The 17,924-nt window shown below is 43.4% G+C and overlaps 1 protein-coding gene across 2 annotated transcripts in view; it reads left to right on the forward strand.

The window, feature by feature from the left end:
- Positions 1–17,636, forward strand: part of bmp1a (bone morphogenetic protein 1a) — a 36,007-nt gene extending 18,371 nt beyond the window's left edge. Inside the window, exons 7-20 of one of the 2 annotated variants that reach the window (XM_037777799.1) lie at positions 6,235–6,359; positions 8,007–8,122; positions 8,259–8,361; positions 9,267–9,383; positions 9,805–9,950; positions 10,054–10,249; positions 10,512–10,637; positions 11,719–11,912; positions 12,037–12,217; positions 12,345–12,470; positions 12,635–12,762; positions 13,249–13,462; positions 14,536–14,786; positions 16,189–17,636. In XM_037777799.1, the coding sequence (XP_037633727.1) occupies positions 6,235–6,359; positions 8,007–8,122; positions 8,259–8,361; positions 9,267–9,383; positions 9,805–9,950; positions 10,054–10,249; positions 10,512–10,637; positions 11,719–11,912; positions 12,037–12,217; positions 12,345–12,470; positions 12,635–12,762; positions 13,249–13,462; positions 14,536–14,786; positions 16,189–16,323 (2,158 nt within the window). In that variant the 3' untranslated portion in view covers positions 16,324–17,636. The remainder of the gene's footprint in view (positions 1–6,234; positions 6,360–8,006; positions 8,123–8,258; positions 8,362–9,266; positions 9,384–9,804; positions 9,951–10,053; positions 10,250–10,511; positions 10,638–11,718; positions 11,913–12,036; positions 12,218–12,344; positions 12,471–12,634; positions 12,763–13,248; positions 13,463–14,535; positions 14,787–16,188) is intronic. The other variant, XM_037777800.1, reaches the window with a different exon arrangement.
- Positions 17,637–17,924: the final 288 nt, after the last annotated feature.

Consider the following 17,924-nt stretch of genomic DNA (forward strand, 5'->3'; position numbering starts at 1 on the left):
CAACAGTAGCCCTGTCTCATCACGACAAAAAATTCTCTGTGCTACTTCCAAGGCTACGTGAAGCTTCTTGTAAAAGTTGTGCTTTCACACCACGAACCACCTCATTACGCTCCTAAAGGCTCTTTGAAGAGGCTTCGGTGATTAGGAGCATGATGTTCACCCGAGGCTGCTGCAGGAGCTCATAGAGATTTATTTCCTATGTCTGCTGCAAAGCCTTTTAGCACCTTCATAGCACTCAGGTGTTAGAAGACATGCCTTGCTACTAAATGTCGTTACTGCACTCCAAGCACAATTTAGGTCAACCGCTAATAATCACCTACGTATGGTAAGGATGGAGGAGGGAACATTTTATTGGTTCAATTAATGTTTTCCGCGTGTTTAAGGAAAAGTTCTGCCAAATTTCTAATGCTCCCCAGGCTCAGCAAATAGATTCACATGACTCGACTGTATCTTAGACTTTGGACATCTAATTACTTTAATAGGCATAAATGGCTAAAATGCGGGGACCCAGATTAAACCAAATTTGATATTGAATTAGTTGGATACTGGAAACATGTTGCATAGAAAAAGTCCTGTTTGTAAAAGCAGAACTGTAAATGTGTCAAACTTAACACGTCATCTTGTCGCCAGCTGACCTCATTCCTTACTCCCTGTCAGATGCTACAGGAAGCTATCCCAGATGTTGTGCTGTCATTCGGCACTACACCCAGGTGTTGCGGAGTCAGAGGAATGATCCTACTAGAAAAACACCCATGACAAACACTGGTCAGTCTGGGCTCTAGTCATCTTAGGCTGCGGTTAATTTGAAGTCTTATTTACCAGCTTGGTGTATGCAAAGCCAAAATAGACCTCTTGGGAGAAGTTGACTCAGATTCAGCTTCTGAGTCATCATTGTAATTACAAAAGCAGCGTTACACTCACTGCAAAGTGGCTTTTTGACAACCTGTTCCTGTACATTCAATTATATCACAAGCTGTGACAACTTCACATAGAGTGGTGTAAATATTACAGTTACCTCCTGCTGCCACGTGCAAGATATGACTTCAGTTTTGTGAATGAAAACTGATTTTTTTCCCCTTATTGCATTGATAAAAAAAGTGGGAACCTTTCAGACAGCTGCAGGTCACCTCACCTATGCAACTTTTTACCTATAGCAGGAGTAGTTTTGACAGTGTTCAGTGAGCCAGAGTGGGTGTAATGTGATCTATTGGCACACAAGCAAAAAACAATGCAACCCAGACTATGATCATTACTACCTTACTCTGGTATGAGAACCAGCTGTTGGCTCTCCTTTTGTTCCTACTTGGCCCTCTGTGTCAGCTGTATATGTATTTTTTTCATTTTCTCCACCAGCAGTTCTCCCATGCCCTGCGTTACTCTCTCAGTGTATGGGCTTCTTCCCAAGTCAACTGCCATGCCCTTGCGGCAAACGGATTCTGGGAAGCAGAGAGGGAATCTTTGTCTAAACGGAGGCTGCGGCTGGGTGTAGGCCAATGTACAGAAATGCCTGTCTGGCCCCGTGCATCCAAACTGTAGGTCGAGTATGCACTTAACACAGGATGGAGCTGAAATATTGCAGAGTTTGATTTTGTTCGGAGGTTTAGTGTTTAGTATTGTACAGGAAAATGAGGGAACGGAGAGTCATAAATTAACATCTGGTATAATATTATTCTCCAAACTCCTTTTAGTTCATACCAATAACAGCTATTTCTCCCTAGTGGGCTTTTAGGTCGACGGGATCCTTTTGTGCCCTGATCAAAGTCCACCGCTGCTGTTGACAAAAAGAAAGAGAGGACTGTTTTATCTCTTATTGGATTTCAGTCACTTAAAAAACAGTAGATCCATTTAGTAGCTGTCACTCTTGGGTCAAAATTTGGACTTAACCTCGTGATCCTCTAAATTTTGTAGTATGCACTACCAGCCTGCTGCACAATAGATCAGCCCAGCCTTTAAAGTATGTTTATGTCGGGTAATCCGCCCTGTTCTGTTTTCTCTCCCAATTCTTGCTATCCTAATTCGTGGAACTGTGTTGATCAATAAGACTGTTTATATACGAGAGAGAGGGGAATGGCTGCCGCTGCCGGGGAATGTCTCACAGAGCTGTATCAGCAGACAAGGGGCTCCTGTTAGCTTTTCACAAGTCATTCCAAGCACTTCTTCTTGAGCGCTGATTGGCTGATTTACCTGTGCCAGTGTCTTTCTTTGTTACCCCCTTATTAGCCAGCGTGTTTGCTCCGTGTTGTACAGTAAATCACCGTGGGAAGCCAGGGCCTTTGCAGCGGGTGTTGTTCGGAAGATTTCATGGCTTGTCTTGATGTTTTTCTGTGTCTCTCGGGGACAAGCAGGGCTGATCCCCATGCTCTTTTTGTCTGGGGTGTGTTACCCGACCCACAACTGCCTGCCCCCTCCTATTGCTCCAGAGATATTTTTCAGGGCTGGTGCATGGAGCAGTGCCAACTCAAATAGAGACCTGCCAGTGTGCCCTTTGTCTGCTCTGACACCGGCTGGAGTGGCGTTTTTTTCACCGACAGCCAGCATACGGGCTCCTGGAAGCTCACAGACAGACGGGCAGGCACAGTCTAAACTGTTAGCTCAGGCTGCTCTGTTTGCACATGCCTGGCGTTGATAGGCATGTCACCATGGGAACGGCCAGGGAGCCAGGCCGTTGCTCGCCAATACTTTGAGAAAAATGGAGATGATAAACTAGCAAAGTGTCAAGTGAGACAGCAGTGTGAAAAGAGTTTTTCTGTACTTACTGTTCTCTTCCGTCTTTAAAGCTACGTACAGTAGATGCTTTACCTGATCGTTTTAAAAAAAAAAAAGTTTGTTGACGTCCCTACCTTCACAGCTTATGCAATTTATTTTGATCGCACAGTACCTCAGAAGAAGGCTTTTAGTTTGGGTCCATCTGTAGGGCAGACGTGTGTGAAGAATGATGTCAGCGTTAACCTCAGAAACAGACCGTGTGACTCCGACCTCAAAGGATGCATCTGGTGCGTTTTAGTCAGAGATGAGTAGATCTAAAAGAATTATAAGGTTAAACTTAATTGATTTAACCTTTCGACTCCACCCCTCTTTACCATTGACCTGTTTTTGTCTTTTTTAGGGGGGTTCAGGGGTCCTAAGGGGTAGATGGCAGGTCAACAGTATGTGTCACATAGAAGTGGTGTACATCATCTGAAAGCTGGTAAACTGAAGATTAATTTGAGATGCAGCTCCGTACTGTGTATCAAGTTTTACTAGTCATAAATCAGAATAAAAATAATGAATTCATTAAAATAAATTGTGAAAGTGCATAAGAACATTATGATAGAAATATATGATGGCCATTCCCGTGCTCACTTATGTCTTATAAGTTGTTACCAGACGAGAATTGATAAAAATTATCAAAAGTATCAAAATACCACATTAAGACACCAAGACCTTGAGGAACACCATAGAAAAAGCCATGCTGTTTATTAGGTATCAAAAACTTTTGACATTTGGAGATTTCTGGTAGATTTGCATTCGATCCATGCATGCGATTCGATGGCGGGCGCTTCTGTTCTGGAAACTGCTCAGAAATTTTTATTATACTCTTATTTTCAATATACTAAGGAAAGCCATCCATCCTCTGAATGCTCTAGGTCTCTAATTTGTGGTTGTAAAGTTTCATGAGGCTGTGATTATCCTAGAGGTCATTTTATACAGTGAGGTCAAATAAAAAAATAATAATTAAAGTTGAACGAGCCCTCGCCCCTTTGCGCACGTCGGGGGTACCCGCTGCCGTGCATTTCCATGAAAGTCGGACACTGCACGCAACAGTTAGAGGGTATTTTCTGCGTGGAGCGCGTGGCGCTGTAAATGACCTGATGAGAACCAGTGGGGCATCCTTAAAAGGCACTTCTATGAGGGTGGGTGGCAGTATACAACCATTTCTTGTTGACTCAATAATGGAACGTAAATGTCTTCAGGCCGGGACTCTTATCCAGCTTGGGAAGTTTGGGCAGATTGGAATATGTATAGTCAAGTTACAACAGCCTGCTGTGTCATGTTGTATGCCTCGAATGGTTGAGGTTAGGATAGGTCGTCTGGCAGCGAGTCTCACGAGAGATTTTGCAGATCTCAGATCAAATTTCGCAACTTACAGGCTCCTTTCTAGTCGCTAGTCGGGAAGCGGAAAATCAGGGCTAAAATCGTCGTACATCTAAACACTTTGTTCAAACTCTGTATAAGCTGAACCTGTTTGTCCTCTCAACACCCACACAGGTGTTTTCAGTTATTCTGGCTGATTAAACCTCTGCTCAGGGTGAAGGTGGAATTCATGAGGTCACAAATCTCCATCTACCTACAAGAATGATAAGAATGCCCAAACGGGTTCAATGAAGGCTGACAGGAGACTCAGAAAGATGTCAATAAATTACAGTGAGCAGAGATCTAATCAACCAGATAAACTGAAAACACCTGTGTGGGTGTTCATAGCTTTTAATGCAAGGTGCAGAACCCTCTGAACCTCCTCCACTGTCACCTCTCTGTTGTCAGTGTCATTCCTACACCCAGACTGAGGTGTAGGCATTTGTGGTGTAGAGACTACCGTTAAAAGAAATGCACTGCACTTTTTTTATTAGCTTCTGGTGCCTGTAATTTCAGATATTGTACTGTCATCACCTATAATCATGACAAAAAGCATATCAGTATGTCATTTGGTCCCCCATTACATTCATGAAGTCAAACCTGCAGCTACTGGTGACAAAGTTAAGAACGAAAAACAACAACGTTACTGGGTGAGCGATCTAATCGACGTGAGCGTCAGAGTTTGGGTGTGTCCCATTGTCGTGGGAAAAGAGGCTGTAAAGACAAACTTATTGTCTGTGTTATTTATTGGTTGTGATGTGAATTATGCACACTCTACGGTGTTGACCACATTAAGTCGGAATGATTAGTGACATGGTTTGATTGGAGTAAAACCTGATTCTATTGAGCAGGTTCCTCAGGCACGGCTCAACAATAAGGATTGCTCACTTGCCGGGGGCAAGTATAATGCCACATTGGGCTCGTAAATCTAACAACTTCCTGTTTCCTTTAGGTGGCGCTATGACTATCACTCATAATGGCATGTATATGTCTTGATGCCGTGACTCTTATAAAATGCATGTGATTATCATAAAGTGGACATGTCTGTAAAGGGGAGACTTGTGGGTACCCACAGAACCCATTTTCCTTCACATATCTTGAGGTCAGAGTTCAAGGGACCTCTTTGAAATTTGCTGTCAGTTTTTCCTCGCCAAAATTTTGCCTAACTTCGGAGCGTTAGTTAGCCTCATTCCCGACATGCTAGCGCGATACATGGTTGGTACAAATGGATTCTGTAGGTTTTCTAGTGTCACGTGATACCAGTAGCCTGCTACAGCCTCTGAAAGACGGAGTGGATGAGGTTAAAATAAAACGCACACACATTCACATATGTTGGTGGGAGATGAAGGAACACATGGCAATTGAGTTAGGAAAAAGCACAAAATAGATTTCTTATCTATTTTAAATAACATCACTGGTCAAATGTACCTCATTAGAAAGTGATGATGGGTCAAGTGGAAAAGCCACATCATGATTGGTTACTTATTAAAGGAGTGTTTATTCATAGATAAGAGGTTTTGCTAAATGTTTTAATGGTTCAACAGTCCAAGCCGCTGGGTCAGGACCATGATAATACTCTTGTGTCCACATAGGTGTGGGTGTGCATGAAGGCTTCATACCGCCAATTTAACTGCCACAAGCATTTTATCAGCATTACATGTTTTAACTGGAAGAAGTATCAACAGATTTTTATTTGATGTGGGTTTTACATCAGAAATCTCAAATGTATTTAGACATTTTATGGTAACAAATGCATATCAGTGTTCTGAGTCACCAGGTTTACATGTCTGTTTAAAAGCTTATCCAAAGTGAATATGAAAATGAGCTCTCCATGCCCCTCTTGTCTGACTGCTGGATTTGCTCTATTTTTCTGCAAAACAGCCGGATTTTGTTTGGCTTAGCCAAGAATGGCAGGGCTCATTTTCACCATTTAGAAGTCTCTAGAAACCGTTAATGATAATGTTGACAGTGATTGAATTGCACTGTACGATGGTAAGTCACTTAATCCTTGAGCAAACGTGTTTTGTGGCGTGCGTGCATGTTGGAATAGTTATCGGGGTTGTGTGCATGCCGTCTCGGTTTCACGCGACATTAACATTGGTCTCTCTTGCTGAATTACAGAGGCATCTTTCTGGACACCATCCTGCCACGCTACGATGTGAACGGAGTGCGACCACCCATTGGCCAGAGAACCCGACTGAGCAAAGGGGATATCGCACAGGCACGCAAACTCTACAAATGCTCCAGTAAGACCAAAATGACAGATGCTGTCGGCTATGAGGTTTTTCCTGTCTATTTTTGCATGTGTGTGTAACATTGCCCTGAGAGAGAGAGACGGGTCTGCAGCTCCTCCTGTCTGCCCTACGATAGAGGCAGCTCAGGCTGTGTGGAAATAGCCAAGCATCTACTATAGATGTGGTGTGGTTCCTTGGCTACTGCGTCCAAGACTCCCAAGCCAGTATGAGTGTAAACACTATCCAGGGACAGGAAGTTTGTCATAATTTTTTCCCAGACAGACGCAAAAGAACAGCTGTTTTTCGAGAAGACAATGACTAAAACGCTCAGATCCGCACATCACAGCATGTGCGATGTAAACTATGAGGCTATACACCATGGAGAGTTACACAAGCCTGGCCCTTCTCCCAAGCACTTACTTTGTTTATGATTCATGGAGTAAACAGATTTATAGCATTAGCAGATGTACATTGACAACCGCCTTCTGCTGAATAGATTTGATGACAGAGTTAATTGTAGGTCAGGCCGGGATAGCTGAGCTGTCAGCCTCACATTAAAGCTCAATGAATAAACATAGTGATGGTCACCAGAGCCGGTCGGTGTGGTTTTAGTGGAAACCTGAAAGGGATCTACATATATACGTGTCTGTGCAAGCGTTCTGTCTCTTTCTTCGAGACAGTTTCTGTCTCGTGAGGAAGAAACTGACTGGATGATGTGACGCACGTTGTGGGGGATGAGGTGGAGGAGTCTCCACATGTTCTTCGTGGGGGGGAAATAATCCTTAAAGAGCCACGGATCTCCCATTCACCCAACGCAGCATTCCTGGAAGTGTTTGTCATCCTGGTGTGTTCCTGAGAGCTTGTTAATAGTTTAGTACAGGCAAACCTCTGCCAAGCATTATTACACACAACTCATCGTAGCTCAGGGCTCCTCGTTTTATTGCTTACACACAAACCTCAAGGGGGAGGCAATGAATGCGAACAGTCGGGGGAGATGTTTTCCTTACTCCTTGAAAAACGCACCCCGAGGTAAAGATAACACAGAGTAATAATGAATGCTTACACAGTTCTCAAGATGGACAAGAAGATACAATCTACTCTCTACCATTTCCTCTCTGTCTTAATTAAACACATCTTTCCCCCACTTGGCATGAGCCGCACCACGAGGCTGTGTGTTTGGAATCAGTCCTCCTCACACACTTGCACACTTTAGTTTTTGCCAGCCAAACTAAAGGGTGGTTTTTCACTGGCAAGGCGTACATAATGCATCACGTCCTCCAGAGGGCTCGGTTATTTATAGTGGGCCAGGTTTATTTTCAGAGGATGCTCAGAGAAAAGTGTCTCACACTCTCAATTCCTTTGTGTGATCATCATCTGGAGTAGGTAGGGGGGGACGGGAGGGGTGAGGAACGAGGTTGTGGGTGAATATTATCAGCAGATGTGCCTTTGAACATAAAAGAGCTGCTCTTTACTTCACATTCGGTGTTGTAATTCCAGCATCTGTCTCTGCAGCGAGGTTTCAGGGGATTTACTTCAGAGCTGATGTGTGTATATAGTTTGAATTAGTGGCTTAGGTGCTTTTCAGACTAATTGGCGGTGCATCATGCTCACGGCTCAGGCCTTACATCAGTATATGTGTGTGTGTGTGTTTGTGAACAGGATGTGGGGACAGTCTGCAGGACAGCAGCGGGAACTTCTCCTCTCCCGGCTTCCCCAACGGATACTCGGCCTACATGCACTGCATCTGGAGAATATCAGTCACACCGGGGGAAAAGGTATGAGCATATGGAAAGATGGACTTTGAGATGCCTGAAAACAAGCTTCACTGACTGTGTTTACCCTGATGTGGTGTCTCTGTTACTTCTTATTTATCTGAACCGTGTCAGTAATCACGCTCTTTTTGTTTTTAAGATCATCCTGAACTTCACCTCCATGGATCTGTACAGGAGCCACCTGTGTTGGTACGACCACGTGGAAATCCGAGATGGGTACTGGAGGAAGGCGCCTCTAAAAGGTCAGTTTTAATTGGAGAATGCTGCACTAGAGCCGCAACTAACGAATCATTTCATTATCCATTGTGATTATAATTTTCTCAATTAATTCACAACAAAAAGGTGGCGTCTCCAAAATCTATTTTTGTCCAACCAATAGTCCAAAATTCAAAGATATTCAGTTAACCATCATAAAAGAAAAATACTACAGTAGTGATAGCTAAACACAGGCTTTTCGTGTGTTCAAATTAGGGCTGGGATTAAAATATTTAATCATGATTAATCACGTGATTGTCCAAAGTTGATCCCGATCAATCACATATTTTTATCTGTTCAAAATGTACCTTAAAGGGAGATTTGTCAAGTATTTATGATCTCTTATCAACATGGAAGTGGGCAAATATGCTTGCTTTATGTAAATGTATGTATATATTTTTTTATTGAAAATCAATTAACAACACAAAAATAGTACCAATGGATTCTTCAGGTTTTCTAGTTTCATATGATACCAGTATTTTCACTCTAGCTTTAAAACTGAGCCGGCTACAACCTAAAAATCACAAGTTGTGTTAATGAGCTAAAGAAATTAGTGGCGTTATTATCACATTAACTTTGACAGCCCTAGTTCAAATATATAGAAACTGTAGGGTAAAGACAGTTTTGATGGGTGAAAGTGGTGACACTTCTATTAGTCATACCGAGGACATACAGTTTGCTATTTGCTAAACATTAAATGCTAAAATAAAGATGATAATTGTTTAGTTTATTGTCTATTTTTGAATTCAGTCTCTCATTTTGTCTTTTATCCTTTCACAGTGTGTTTACTTTCTATGAAGTAAAGAGCTGTGTGGAGGAATTTCAGAGCTATCTCAGGTGTTGTGATAATCAAATCATGGTTTATGTGCGTGTGTCTTCACCTGTGACCCAGGTCGTTTCTGTGGCGACAAGCTGCCTGAGCCAATTATCTCCACCGACAGCCGACTGTGGATCGAGTTCCGTAGCAGCAGCAACTGGGTGGGAAAAGGTTTCTCCGCCGTTTATGAGGGTAAGCGCCCGTTCCCCCGACCTCGCTGCACCCCATTCCAGCATGCCGCTCAGCTGACTGAACGCATGGCCAGTCACACATCCAACAATGTGCCTAGAGGCTGCAGTAATATCCACAGTCTTTTGGCTCCCCTACTGCTGATGTGTCAGGCACTTTACGCTGCATTAATCAGATGTTGGCCGGCCTTCACACTCGGCTCCATTGTTTCCAGACCGTGCAAAGGGATGATTTCTGTTTGTGTGTGTGCATGTGTGTGTGGGGGTGCTGGTAGTGGAGGCATTTCAGCTAATCCACATCGGGTAAATCAGAACAGTGAGCACACGTTTTGTTTTTTTCAGAGGCATGTGCTGATGATATTGCTGTTGAGGGAGCTCAATATTGTTTTTTGTTTTTTTAATATTGTTTTTTCTGCTACATGCAGCCATCTGTGGTGGGGAGGTGAAGAAAGACAATGGCCAGATCCAGTCCCCCAACTACCCTGATGACTACAGGCCCAACAAAGTGTGCGTGTGGAAGATTACTGTAGCTCAGGGCTACCACGTAGGCCTTACCTTCCAGTCTTTTGAGGTGAGTCCTTTGTTACTTATTGATCAAAACTTGATTGATGCATTTTGTGATTAATTTGGATGTTTTGCTGAGCTCTCACCTCAAACCCTCTGACCTTCCTCAGATTGAGAGACATGACAGTTGTGCCTATGACTACCTGGAGGTGCGCGATGGAAACTCTGAAAACAGTCCCCTACTGGGCCGCTTCTGTGGCTACGACAAGCCAGATGACATCAAAACCAGCTCCAACCAGCTGTGGATGAAATTTGTTTCAGATGGCTCCGTCAACAAGGCCGGCTTTGCTGCCAACTTCTTCAAAGGTCAGAGATCAAGGGTTGTAAATTCTTGAAAGAGAGAATATCAACATCTGTTTAATCTGACATGTTACAGCAGTCTGTCTGTCGTTATCGTTTTAAACAATATATGGCAGTATAAGCTTATTTCAAATCTTTTTGTTTCACCGCTGGGTTCTGTGCGACCCTCTTTCCCTGGCTCCGCTTGTTGTTTTGGGGGATTTCTCTTGTAAACCACCGAGCCAGGGGGGCCGGCGAAAAGGGTCCTAACATATCTTTGTGTTTTCAGAGATGGATGAGTGCTCCAAGCCGGACAACGGTCGCTGTGAGCAACGCTGTGTCAACACACTAGGCAGCTACAAGTGTGCCTGTGACCCGGGCTATGAGCTGGCCGCTGACAAGCGCAGCTGCGAGGGTAAGTACAGGGAGAAAAGTCACCAGCCCTGCTCACCATGTAATTTACATGCTAAAGCACTTTACACAGTTAGTCACCCAAATACAATAAGTACAGTCATTCCCTAAAAGTCGGAAAACAGAGATGCTTGTGCTGGCCGGGCACTACCTTTTAAAAGATTTGAGTCACAACAATGCAAGCATTATTTTTAGCTCAAATTACATGTTGTTGTTTAAGACCTAACTACTAGCATACAAACTGTACAATGTCTGGTTGACCACTTAGCCACTGTGCGCCCCTAGAGAAAGTCAGCTATCACTACAGCCTTGCCGATGTGCATCGATATTTAGCTTATGCAATAGATTTATAAAGACAAGCAAATTACATTGAAATAACACAATCACAGATAAAATGGGTAAGAAACGGGTGCCTTACATCCGTTTATTACACGGCTTTGTTAAATACTCCATTCTGATTGGTCAATCACGGCGTTCTATGGTCTGTTATTTCTTTAGAGCAGACCGTTGCTATGGACGCAGTTCTGATGTCGGACTGTTTTTGTGTCATAACCACATCGCCCTGTCGGGGTTTATTATACAACAATAACCGGCTCGCTGTACATTATCCCTTACATGGCATGTAAAAATAGCTAATAGTATTGTAACTTTACTTTTCCAACATTTCACCAATATCCACATTTAATAACTTTACAATCCATGTTTCAACACGACATATATTCTAAAGCGCTTTGAGAGGTCGGAAAACTAGACAGGCGCTATATAAATGTCCAAAAGTCCATTTACCATCTATTGCAGTTGGTAAAGATCAACACTGCACAAAAATAGCCAGGTGAGGGGCAACATGTTTGTATTGCGTAACTGATACAAAGCTTGCCTGAGTCCTCACGGGCAGGTCAGGCAGTAATCGGGTTTATTCCGAACACAAAAGGATATTTCAGAGGGCTTTCTTTTCAGCTGTATATTTTGCAGCGTGACATTTGAAACATTTGGTGATATAATTAATTTTCTGTTTGCACATCTGTATCGAGCTATAAACTATTTGTCCTTGTCTTTTTCCCATGATGTTGTGTTTTCTTGTCCAGCTGCCTGTGGAGGCTTCATCACCAAGCTGAATGGGTCAATCACCAGCCCGGGTTGGCCCAGAGAGTACCCCCCAAACAAGAACTGCATCTGGCAGCTGGTCGCCCCCACGCAATACCGCATCACTCTGCTCTTTGACGTCTTCGAGACTGAGGGCAATGACGTGAGCACTGGGGTTATTTTGAATCGGCGCGGGGTGGGTTTGTTCTGTGCTCTCTGTCTCTGTCATCGCACACGCCTTCCTGTCCTCCTTGTGTTTCATGATTAAAGTCAGATAAAAATGTCCCAGCCTCTTCACATGCTCTGTTTTCTCTGCTCAGGTTTGTAAGTACGACTACGTGGAGGTGCGCAGCGGGCTGTCGGCAGACTCAAGGCTACATGGGAAGTTCTGCGGGGCAGAGAAACCTGAAGCTATTACCTCCCAGTACAACAACATGCGCATTGAGTTCAAATCAGACAATACGGTGTCCAAAAAGGGCTTTAAAGCACAGTTCTTCTCAGGTGAGTCCCCTGACTGACAGCGATGTGCACAGCATCACAAGTCTTTTCAGTCAGTCACTTGGAGCTGCTATCTGTCAGTCTGGAAAGGAAACAGTCAACCAAGGTTGTGTCCCCTGTGCTTCCTCAGACAAAGATGAGTGCTCTAAGGAGAACGGTGGCTGTCAACACGAGTGTGTCAACACCTTTGGGAGCTACAGCTGTCAGTGCAGGAGTGGCTTTGTGCTGCATGAGAACAAACATGACTGTAAAGAAGGTATTTTCATCTCAAACTCCTGTCTCTTTGATACGCTTGCTCATTTATTCTTGCTCCTGACTTATTTCTTGCAATCAGAGCAGGCATGCTTATTTGTGTCAAAAACAGTTTGAGTCTGTTCCATATTAGCATGATACAGAGGTCTGCGTTGACTCTTTTCACAGCTGGCTGTGATCACACTGTGAATAGCGTGAGCGGCGTCATCACCAGCCCCAATTGGCCGGATAAATACCCCAGCAAGAAGGCATGCACCTGGGCACTCACCACGACTCCGGGCCACCGCATCAAAATCGTATGTGTCCTCCCGCTCTCTGTGTAGTTTCACTTGTCAGTCATGTATTTATTTGTGTGTGGCTTATTTGCATAATTGAATTGCTAAATCCACTGAGGACATCTGTGTTTACTGTGCTGCTGTCAGAAACTGTTATGCCATTCCCAACGATGATGTGTGGCTCCCTCTTCTGTTATTCTCGGCATTTTTGTCACTGACATAAAGTACATTATTTTAAAATCTTTAACATTTGTAGCGCTCGCTGAAAGAAAATCAATCTCCAACTTATAATCAAAGAATGTCATGCACGCCTCTGTTTCAAAATAATGCAAAAAGTTGGAGGACATCGTTTAGTCAAATATTTACTTTTAAACTCTAAGAATGTCTTTTTGATTTAAAAAAAAAAAAAAAAAAGAATAGCATAAAATATTTAAAGTTTGATCCTGTACATCTCTATTAAGTAACACACTTCTTGAAACATACTCATCACCTTTGTTTTTTTCACAGGCCTTCAATGAGATCGACATGGAGCCCCACCTGGAGTGTGCTTATGACCACATTGAGATTTACGACGGGCGAGATGGGAAAGCTCCGACCCTGGGTCGCTTCTGTGGCACCAAGGAGCCCGAAGCCATCACGTCTACTGCAAACAAGCTGTTCATTCGCTTCTTCTCTGATAACTCTGTGCAGAAAAAAGGCTTCGAGGCTTCCCATACTGCAGGTAAGAATTTAGTTTCTCTTCCTGCTTAAAGGGATAGTTCAGGTGAAGACAACTGAGTAGAAGCGTTGCTGGGTCTTTGTGGTAATCACATACAGGTACTCTTTGGATCCTTCAGGTGTACCGTGCTTATTCAATCTTGTGAAGGGCTCATTGCATGGGTGGAATATGATCTCAAAGTACAAAATCTCCTTCAATCATAATCCAATCGCAGCAGCGAAACATAATTTAGCCACCTAAAAGAAAGACTCACCTAAAAATAATCGATATCAGTTTAAGTCTACGCTATATGTAGAATAATTTTGCCGGTTTACCATGCTGTGAGAGAGCCATACAGTCTATGTTTCCAACGTGGAACTGAAGCCGTTACCTATGCTGTTCTATCCATCTATGCTCTCGCCAAAGCAACCAGACCCCACTGAAAAAAACTGTAATTTTACCTCGCAGAATACGGGAGTTGCTGGTCTACCACTGCCTCGATTGGTTAGTTTGTTTGTGTTATTGTGTGACTTTGTTTAGTTCGGATTCACCAAAGTCACACTAGCACAAACAAACTAACCAATCGAGGCAGCGGTAGACTAGACCCCGTCTACAGCAGTACATTGTTTTGCTTCCATGCGGTAACTAAGTGCTTCTCCAAACTGGGGGCATGCCGAGAATCCTCTACTGTAGGTAATACACTGACTATAGATAAGGACCTCTTACAACCCCATCAAAACACCCAAACTATCCCTTTTAAGGAAAAACACAATGATAGGGCTTCCAGTAAAATCTCTGAAGCCTTCATGTTTTCGGGACATAAAGTTAATGTAAGGTCAATTACTCACATATCAAACTTCACAATGGTTTTTCGATGTAATGCTTCCAAGATTTAGTTTTGGTCACAATTCACCACCATGTCTGAGAATGATTATGACTCATATCTAACTGCAGAGCATGTTAAAGAATCCTTTTTTATCTGTATGACTGTAAAACCACAAATTAGCCAGAGACCAACAAGTACAACGGCTGAACTTGTAGCTTATCAACGCTGGCCTCTGTCTACAAAATGTCCAACTCAACTTTTCTGGTCACAGAGTGTGGAGGTCGCCTAAAGGCTGAGGTCAAAACAAAGGACCTCTTCTCCCATGCCCAGTTCGGGGACAATAACTACCCCGGAGCATCCGACTGCCAGTGGGTGATCTCGGCGGAGAAAGGCTACGGCGTGGAGCTCATCTTCCAGACCTTTGAGATTGAGGAGGAGGCAGACTGCGGCTATGACTACATGGAGCTCTTCGATGGAGCGGACACCAAGTCCCCACGGCTGGGACGTTACTGTGGCTCAGGGGTAAGAACATTTTCCTAATGGCCGCTACTCTTTAAATTACTTTTCTTGGCTTGTCACAGCACTGTTTTCAGTTTTATAGTATAACAGCAGGAGTATTCAGACAGTTATTCTGGGATTAGCGCTGCTGTTGAATAACCTTTGCCAGCGGTTTGTAAAAGGGTGGCTTTGTGAACTCCATACTCCAACTTTAATCGCTTTGTTAAAGTTGATGTGTTCCTCTGGGTTCGGGAGTGTAGATGGTTGTAGGTCAACACAAGCCATCGCTCCCTGGTTGCCGATAGCCTATCAGAGTCTCTGGCATTGGGTTGTAACAGCAAAATAATCAGCCAATGCTGAGGCTGCAGCCTGAGTCTGGAAGAATGAGACCAGCAGGGAATAGAAACACAAGTTTCCTCAGGTCAGAGAACAGCTTGATTTCATTTACACACTTCAATAATAAGCTCTGGCCTTTTACTCACGCCTGTTCCTGTAAGTGATTTGCTGGAGGGGACATAACACCCCCAGAACCCCCGGGGAGCGGCTCCTCAATCAAGTTTCCTTTTATAAAATGGGTCGAAATAAACTGACACAATTCAGTCCAAAGTAGGGTGAAAACTCATTATAGTGTGGGGAGGCTTACTTTTAGCCCGAGGGCTTTTCTCAGTTAAACAGCAGACTACGTTTTGCTGGGTGTACAATAAAATGTGTAGGCCACTTTCTTCTTGCACTTTAAATCCCTTTCCCAATAAACCAAGACTTATGGGCTATTGTAGATATATTATTCACGTTATGAATAACAGCTTTAATCAACAGCCCGGTGTTTTACAGTTGGTTGCACAAGCTTTGCCTGCTCTGACACGGCAGCGCTCGTCTTTGTCGTAGAATGCAGCTGCCTGAGCACCTCAACCACCTAATTATTTTTCAGTACGATGTTCTGAATTAATATTCATGTGATACCGCTATCCTGACAAACAGCCAGGTCAAGTGTTGCATATTTTCTGTGCACACATAATGAAGTTAATCCCCCCTTTGTTTCATTGGAAACAGTTTGGCCGACTTTATGCTCAAGACAGTAGAAGTATATGAAGTGCTGTGCAGTATATGGTTTTGTTCAGGGAAGAAATGAGCTCGGTGGAGCGGCGCACCTGGAACTAATCATCAGAGTATATTTTATCCTCACTTCAATAGCAGCCAAAGCCTTAATCAGAATAAAGCTGGAAAGGTCTAGTCCTGGTCCCGGACCTTTACGTGGCCTCTGGCTGTTACAGAACCAGCAGTCCTCTGCAGGCAGAAGCCATTCGTTATGGTCACTGATTTGACTTCAGTTTCAGCATGTGAGAAGTTTTTAGTTTTAATTGAAGTGCAGTCAAAGAACCACAAAGTGACAGAACAAATTAATCTGTTGTTTTGTCCCTCGTGACAGCCTCCAGAGGAGATCTACTCGGCCGGTGACTCCATTGTGATCAAGTTCCGCTCTGACGATACAATCAACAAAAAAGGATTCCACGTCCGCTACACCAGCACCAAGTTCCAGGACACACTGCACTCACGCAAGTGACCAGCGGGGGCCGGAAGGGGCCGTGCGGGGCAAAGGGGCAAACGGAGGGGCCCCCAGGGGAGGCGCCAGCCTGACGCTCGGAAACCTTCGGCCACCAAGATGAATCAGACACGACAGAACAGCCGCAAGACCACCAACCGCACCTCAGCTCCTAGGGGCTCTAGCTCCCCCCACAGACTGTGAGGAGTAAAGCCATTCTGCAGTACACCATGTTTTTACCTTTTTATGGTTAGGATTTGGGTGGGAAGATGAACGTCCGCATTAGGCGTACAGTAGGGGAAAATTTATTGACCCAGACCCCATCCAGATATTTTTTTGTTTGTTTCTCCGTTTTTTTTTTAATCATGCCTCTTTATGAGAGGCACAAAGGAAAACAGTGGATTCTCAGGACCTGTAGGAAGGCAGGCATCAGCTGGACAGATCCCTGCTTTTGTCGGGCCAGCCCACCACATCCAGGGGGAGGAGAGGAAGAGGGGGAGGAGTATGGGAAGGTCTCCCTGCACTCCTCAATAATTCCTCTCCTCTCTACACACTCAACCCTTTGGTTCAAGGATTCCTATCTGTAAAAGGATTAGAAGGACTTGACTTAAGATTTTTGATACTGTATGTCAGTCAATTGCATGTAATTACAAGGAAAGAAGGAAAACTGTACAGTGACAACACCAGCATTTGTAATTGGCATTGTCCTGGCAACCAGTGGCAAGATTCTCGTTGTTACCATTAACAAGGAAATTAAGGAAGCAGTTATCTTATTAAAGGACTAATACATGAATTATGGTCCATGTCTTCTGGTTGGTAATTGCTTGCCTGATGACTTGCTATTACTGTACCTCCATGTATAAAGTAATGTGTATGATCTTTCAAAGGGAACATGTGCTTTTCTCAGCTCGAACCAGTTAGCACTTTACAGTGAATTGTTCCAAAATCATGAGCTTATGAATTTTTGTGAAATGCAATGCCAGTTCACTTATTTTTAAATGCATTTTATCTCTTATGCTTCATTGTTTTTTTTTCTAATTGCTCCATTTAGTTCCTCAGGCATACTTGAACATTGTGTGTGCCCTGTAACATGGGGTAATAAAGATGACTTATGTTTCAGTGTTGATTTACAGTTCTGATGTAAAATAATTTCTCTCCAGAGAAAATGCCTTTTCTTGGTACAATGAAGTATTTCACAAGAACCAAATGAGCCTGGGTATTTATTGTTATAGTAATTGCATATATAATGTAAAGGTACTGTTGAAATTAGCCCTATAATTGCCTTCTAATGTATAGCCATTGGTCTATGTTGAATATACTATGTTGCTCACTCATTCCTTTTCTCCATTTATTTCTCACTCAACACGATGAGAATTATGTTGTGGGACACTGTAGCTGTCTGATGCATCCGTTAGATGTCTGACCTTTGTGCACAATATTAACTGATAACTGTAAACCTGTTTTGTGCCATTTCAGTTAAATCATGTCCTGCATCACACTGGCTGAGTTGCTGGTTGAGTGCAAACCAAGACACATGAGTAATACAGAGCTGAGGACTTAATAGGCCTACTGGTCTGTGTTTGAAATACCTTTCTGACACCCGAAAAAAAACAACAAAGCAA

Source organism: Sebastes umbrosus, chromosome 8 (assembly GCF_015220745.1).
Source record: "Sebastes umbrosus isolate fSebUmb1 chromosome 8, fSebUmb1.pri, whole genome shotgun sequence".
Lineage (NCBI taxonomy): Eukaryota > Metazoa > Chordata > Actinopteri > Perciformes > Sebastidae > Sebastes > Sebastes umbrosus.